Below are 7,500 nucleotides of genomic sequence, written 5' to 3' on the forward strand. Positions count from 1 at the left end.
GAAAGTTCCTGTGAAGCCAGATTGCCACAGTGCTCCTGGTCTTGCTTCTGAGGGGTTTCTTCTGCAGAATGAGAGATGAGTGCCAAGTCCCAACGAACAAGAAGTTGGTCAACCAAATTCTCCTCAGGAGGCCAAGAATCAGTGTGTGAGAATTCTGGATGCAAATCTCTTGTCTGCGCGGCTGTTAAATTACTATCTTGGTTGCAGTCGTTGGCTCTCGCTCCAACTTTATGGCCCTGCAGATTTTTGGACAATGCCCAATGGCTCTCATTGTCATTTGTGGTCTTTGGTATGGAAACATTTTGGTCATGTGCTGGAAAGCTAGAATTTTGATCTGTCATATCTGTCCTGGATAGCCAAGCATGTAATGTGGGGGATTTGTGAAGTCCAACTGCTTTTCTAAGTCTTCCTGGGCTAACCATTGGCAGTGTGTCTTCATGAATTGGTGACAAGAGCTGAGAGTTGGGAAATAATGGAGACAACAGGCTCATAGCCCTCTGAATATGCATTTCCTCTTCCTCGGTATTAGAGGTAAAATTATGAGTCAAAGTAACACCAGGTTTTGTGGGCAAGATCTCACCATCAGAATCTGACCCTGACTCCGAGTGCTCTGGTGAATCAAAATCCACAAAGCCAACTGATTTTGGTACATTCCAATGGTTTACGTGTGGCATCTGTAACTCAGAAACAGGACGGTCCATTTTTGGTTTCTTCCATAGCCGCTCTTTTCCATGGTCAACTATTACAGACTGCTTTGAAAAGTGCTGAGATGTATGTGGCTGCTTATAGCTTCCCTGAAGTTTAGTAAACTTGGAAGAGAGAGAACTGTTTGTAGGTGTAATCAATTGTATTTTGTGCTCATCATTGGTACTTTGAACTGCTGCTCCCTGGATTCTGTACCCTTTAGGTTGCTTCCATCCCACAAGCCTTTGAGGGCTCAAAGTGTCGTTTGGCTGTGTTTTGGATATGACATTTGGCCTGTGGTCATTTGTCACATCAGCTTCAGTCTGCTCAAATGAAATACAAGAGGTGGTGGAAGTGGTGAGAGTAGTAGGAAGAGCTAAAGTTCCTCCGGGCATGGTGGGTGGCACAACATGACATAGGCCCTTGTCCGAAAGAAACATGCATGGTGAACCTTGTCCTCCTTCCAGGGGCATCACTTTAGTCATCCATTTCTTTAGCTGCCACTTGTTAGCCGATGATGGTGGTTCAGACTGCAGAGTACAATGGCAAGGAGTTACGGGATTGTGCCATTTGGAAGTATTATATTTAGAACATTCAAATCATACACTATCAAGAATGCATTAAAAAAAATCGAAGATCCATATTGAAAAAGTCTACAGTACTTCAATAAATTATAAGTATGAGCAGGTACGCATGCAAATTCCATATAAAGTAAAATGTGACTTCAACAATATTATGCAAAGAACAGTTAAATATCATGGGAATTTAATATTGTCTTCATGGTGAGATCTAGCTATGTGCTCGAGCTATAGCTAATATTGTCTAGCTATGTGCTCCCTAAAAATGTTGCTCGATTAAATCACCCCAACCCACTTCAAGTCTTCAACTCTACCCCCAACCCTAATCTCAAGACTTCAACTCACCCCAACCTCAAGTCCTCAACTACCCTCGTCAAACCCCAAGGCTCCACCTCACTTAAATCGTCTCCATACTCAAATGGTTAAAACGCCCTCCCCCAACCCAAGTCCACAATTCCCTGTCCTCCAAGCCCAAGTCCTCCACCCTCCCTCCTCCCCCCCCAAAGCCAAGTCCTCAACCCTCCCAACCAGCCCAAATCCTCACCCCTCCCCCAACCCTCCCCTCTCACACAGCAAGTCTGCAACCTCCCCTCTCCCAAAGCCCCAACCTCCTTCTCCCAACTTCCACCCCCACTAGAACTCTGCCCTCCCCTCCACCTTTCTTCCTGTTCTTCAAAGCAAGAGGGCACATTCTTACATAATCACATGTTATTTCTTCCTTAATTCCTAAAAATGGTGCAATAGTTAACTCTCTCTCCCTTCTGTCGATACATTTTTATCATAATGGGTTTGAAGGTGATGAAATAAATAAATTGATGATAGTTAAAACTTGGTATTAAAATGAAAATGTAAAACCTTAAATAAAATGTACTCAAATATGATATGATGTTTTTAAGTATGCATCCATCCATCTGGAATGAACATAATTATATTTCTCCTTTGTATGGAAAGATCACCTGTATATTAAAAGTGTAAACAGGTTGAACTTTGCCAGTAAGTTGAATATAAGAATTGCCTATCATTTTAAAGCTTTCTAAAATAATTTTTATAAAAGACACAAACAAGTTGGAATGTGGATTTAAGAAAATATCCAGATGCATTCACTAAGCTCTAGTCGCTTTAAGATCATATATCTTCCCAGTTTTTGGAGAAGCAGACTGACTTTTTAACCCACATATGATGGAAACTTGTTTTAATGACCATTAGAGTTGGCGTTTGACGTCATTCTAGCATTCTGTGCATTTTCTGTGTTAGGAAAGGATTAACATGTCTGGATTTGAAATATGTGTTACAACCATTCTACCAGGAGCTGTCGAAGAAGACTGGTCTTGACAAACTCCAGGTGAAGCTTATCTTCAGACAAACTGGCGCCAGTGCCAGAGATGATAAAAAAAAAAAACTGTGTCTTACTGAAAACTATATAAGGACTAAGATTCTCCATTTGTATTTGAGAGATCTGGAATGAGTTTGTTTGTTCAGAATCTCCTATGCATGAATAATAATTAAGTGTTTCTCTGTTTAATAAATAAATGTTTTAATTGTACTGATGACTGAGAGAATTCTTCTACACTTCCCCTATCCACCTTAATATTATCCCATGACCAACTTCACTGACTCCTATCTCCTCATTACCTGATTTCCTATCTTCCCAACTTCGTCTTTCACCCCATTCACAATCTCAGAAGCAACGAGATATGTCTCACAAGAACAATTATCCAAACTACCTGCAGGTCACAATTCACAATCTCGTGAGATATGCCCCACAGAAACTCCATGGAATTGCCACTCTCAAGTGATTGTGAGGAGCCAAATTGCATTACTAAATGATCCTAAATTAATTATCTTCTTCATGATGCATGTATTTTAATGTACCATACTCTGTTTCAGAGCATAGGTGCTGCTGAAGCAGTTTCCTGGCAAAGGTTATCGTGGGTGGTTTGCCATTGCATTCCCAGATGTATCGGTATATACATACATACATACATACATAATACATACATACATATATACGCATAATTATGTCAAAACATGTGGATTGTGACGAGCACTCCACATGTTTCGATTTGCCCGCCAATCACATCATATGCCTTTGATTGAATGGTTTGCATAAGTAGGAACAATCATCTGGGATTGTAACGACAGACGGTTGCTCTCTGCGGATTATGTGGTTTTACCATGTGAGACATAATCCGTGGCGATGCTCACCATAACGGTCAGGAGGTGCATCTGATATGTGTGTGTGTGTATATATGTATATATATATATATATAAATATATATATATATATATATATATATATATATACATATGTACATATATATATATATATATATATATATATATATATATATATATATATATATATATATATATATATATATATATATATATTAGGGGGCTTCATAATAAGGGGTAAAACAATAAAAGTATGAATATTCATGCTCCCTGGGTATGCCTTTGTTCCATTTGACAGTAGAAACATACACACCAAATATGAAGCAGATTGGAGGATATTTAGGGGTTCCTCAAGTTGGCACAATATTGTTGAAATTTGCCAAACTGTAACTGACAACTTGCCGTCGAATATGCACAACGCAGTACACTTCACAATTAATATGGTTGTTTGATATATTCAAAAACCACAGCAGTCATATAGGATGAAAGAATAGTTTTTCCAAGGAGACCTAGATGAGCTTTTTGACATTGCAGCGCAAAATGCCCTCTCCATAATGGACATAATTGTGCCAACTTGAGGAACCCCTAAATATCATGGAATCTTGTTCATTTTTGAACTATAAGTTCTTATGGGGTATTGGAACAAAGGCAAAATCAGGGAGCAGCAAAATTCAAACTTTCATTTTTTTGGAACATCCTAATATATTGTTGCGGATTCGCGCCCGCCGGCGTGCTGACGGCCACGTAACTCGAATCGCGGCACGTCGCCCACCGGACGGACAATCCAGTCGTGACCCTCTCGGACTAACGCCGGAAACCAGTCACGGGTGGACCTTTCGGTCTCACCGCGATCGTGCCAATCGGCCCCCGCGTGGGATAGGGTTGCTCGCCAAATTCGACCTACCTAAGTACCCACACGGAGGGTAGACCGGGCGATCGCACCTCGCCGCAGGTCGACTTCGGACACGGGCCACTTAAGTGACCCGTTCCGTACTATCGGGATAACCGAGCGGTGTTATTCGTCGGCCTCGACGGTTCGATTAATTATCGGGCGTCTTAGCCCACGACCAACCCTTTACGTGAAGCAAGATGGGGATTCAATGAAAGAAATGACGAAGCGAAGCGGGAAAACAGTTCAACAATAAGCACATTTATTTCACGATGAACGGAAAGCACACATATACAATTCCACCAAAAGCACATGTAAAAGAAGAAGACAATGCAATATTACACAAAAAGCAAATGCAACAATGCAGATCTATCCGACTACCGGGCACACGGCAACACTTATACAATTTTACTTCACAGACGGCGCCGACAACACATATTCCCAAAGCAAAAGAAAAGAGAACCACCCTCCAGGATGAGGGGGTAGGCGGGCCTGGGGCCGAGACCGTGTCGGGCCTACCCGTCTGATGATGAGACGCGGAGCGGCGGTGGTGCCTCAACTCCGCGGGCCTCGCGGACAGTGTCTGGTAGGGGGTGGGAAGGGGGCCCCCTTTGTCGCACTATCTCAGCGCGGGGGGAAACAGGAGGGGGTTGCTGATGCTCGGGGAAAGGAGGATTTCACAAAATCTCGGGTCCCGCGACGAGCGTCTCCACCACGACCTCGGTCGCGCCGCCGGCCTCTCCCTCCGCAGTTCCCTGAATCCGACACGAGCACCCCCTCAACCGCCTTCGCCGCCGCCGCCTCTCCACAGCTTCGTCCGATCGCCCTCTCCGTCTCCTCTCTTGACTCGTCCCAACTCTTCACTGGCTCCGCGAACTCCCAACTGCGAACTGCCAACTGCGAATTGCCAACTGCGAACTGCCCTCTGCGAACTGCCAACTGCGAACTGCCAACTGCGAACTGCCAACTGCGAACTCCTCCTGCGAATAATGGCGGCTGGTCCAAAATAAAGATAGTAAAAGAAAAACGGCTATCCTGAAGAGTCGCAGCCCTCATGAATGACATTTATTCCCTCTAGACAACGGGTTTGGGCCTAACTACACATATACTTACCGAGATATCTCACCTAAGGGACCTGAATGGTGGTTTGCGAATTTGGTCAACCACAACAATATATACAGTATATATATATATATATATATATATATATATATATATATATATATATATATATATATATATATATATATATATATATATAAAACAGTTAAAAGATACTTCCGACTCAAGCTGCAGGATGTGTGAGACAAAACCAGACTCAATTGGCATAGTGGTTCGAGCGTCCGCTCTGAATAGGTCAGTTGGCAGTTTGAACGCCAGCTGAGTCTAATCAGACTTTAAAAATGGCACATGTTGCTTCCTTCCATGATGCCCAGCATTTTAAAAGATTGAGTGCGGACAAAACAAACAAACAGACTAGGAGCAGTTTGATGAGCTTTATGTCACCACACCATCAAACTACAACTCAAGCTCACTTACATTCACCATTGATATCATACCACGACCACCAACCCCAACATCATCCACCACGAACCATCACATTGTGACCTCACTGCTCCACCACCATTTCCATCACTCAACCACCATCACCACCGATAGTAACACTGCCTTTTGGGCCCAACAGGGAACAAAGGAGTGGCCAATACCATGGCAGACACTCTGATCTGGAAGTTCAGACATCTAACTAGGACACGAGTGTGTGCTAGACTCCGTTCGACATTGTGTGGGTGGCTGTGATGCTCCACTCAATTTTGGCCTCCAATGCATGTTCAGCACGTGTTCATGGCCGAAGCGCATGACCAAATACTCAGCGCCATGTTAATCACAGAGCTCGAGCGCATGGGAAAGTACAGAGAGAATGAGGCCATTTCCACAAACGAACCCTCACATGGGTGGGGCCAGTGCTGTGGTAATTGTCAGCGCACCAATGGGGGTGCTGGAAAACACTGATCACTCTGCCCGGTCTGATACCAAACTCTTCCCCCACCAGAGGATTATAAAAGCGCCCTGCATTCCATACAGACGTGCTGTGCGTTCTTGTTTCTATGCGTTCTTGGGTGCTGCACATTCTTCATTCTGTGTGTTCTTGGGTGATTTGTGGTTGGCGAACAACAGATGGAGCTTGGGGAACAATGGACAGAGTTTGGTGGAGTGGTGGAATGGATCAGAATGGAGTCCACATAGTGGAGTGCGTAATGAGTGGAAGAGCCAGGTGCCAGACCAAGTGCAGTATTAGAGAGATACATGTACAGACCTCTTTACACTTCAATTATCTCATCTCCTCACATGTTCTTTTCTTCATTTCAGTCTTGTCCACTGTGGACGTATGTTCATAAAAAGGGCATCAACGATTACCCGAGTCCACTGATTCGCATCTGCTACATCTTCCTCTCTGCACATTACCTGTCAATCACCGTAACCCTAACCACACCTCTTCCAATCACACACTATAGACACCATCGGTTTTCCTCCTCCTTCCCCCTCCTTCACGACTGGGTTTGCGCAGGTCCTTCGACCTTGCCTCATTGACTTATTTACAAAAGAGGTCACAAACACCTCATGCTTTTCTTATCTCTCTTACTATCTAACTTTCCTGAGTGGTTCTGATGGTGCCTGTCATGTTAGCACAGATAAGCATGTGTAAGTATTAGAATGGGTTCGCCCCGCACTGTCTTTGTTTTGTAAATAACTGCATTTATTTTACCGCACCATTCCCATCCTTGCTTTCGCTGATGCACATATTTTCTTTTGTCATAAATCCCTTGCTTATTGTGCCACATACCTTTCCTTGCCCTTTCTAATAATGAAATTAATTGCACTGTAAATGTACTCAGATTGTAGTGTCTTTTTCCTCCAGTGATCCAGCATAATCTGCATGTAGCATCAGCTGGGAATTTATACCCCACGTGATTTGCTCTGTAAGTCAGCGTACACTCACTGTATTGCTCAACAGTAATCTGAGTGTGCACTAAGGGCACAAAACCCGCTTGGTGCATCATCCAGAGATAAGGTAACCATGCGAAATTGTGACAGATATCCACGGCTGGCGGTCTCAGGTTGAACCTCAAATATATATATATATATATATATATATATATATATATATATATATAT

At 43.3% G+C, this 7,500-nt stretch overlaps 1 protein-coding gene across 1 annotated transcript in view; it reads right to left on the reverse strand.

Moving 5' to 3' along the window:
- The window catches only part of LOC147017910 (AF4/FMR2 family member 3-like), a 188,528-nt gene that overhangs the window by 83,880 nt on the left and 97,148 nt on the right, over positions 1–7,500 (reverse strand). The window contains exon 14 of the mRNA XM_085899923.1: positions 1–1,214. This exon is cut by the window's left edge and continues 40 nt beyond it. Within this exon, the coding sequence (XP_085756049.1) occupies positions 1–1,214 (1,214 nt within the window). The remainder of the gene's footprint in view (positions 1,215–7,500) is intronic.

This window comes from Eptatretus burgeri, chromosome 10, assembly GCF_056783735.1.
Source record: "Eptatretus burgeri isolate ZD-2024b chromosome 10, Ebu_testis_v1, whole genome shotgun sequence".
Taxonomy (NCBI): Eukaryota; Metazoa; Chordata; class Myxini; order Myxiniformes; family Myxinidae; genus Eptatretus; species Eptatretus burgeri.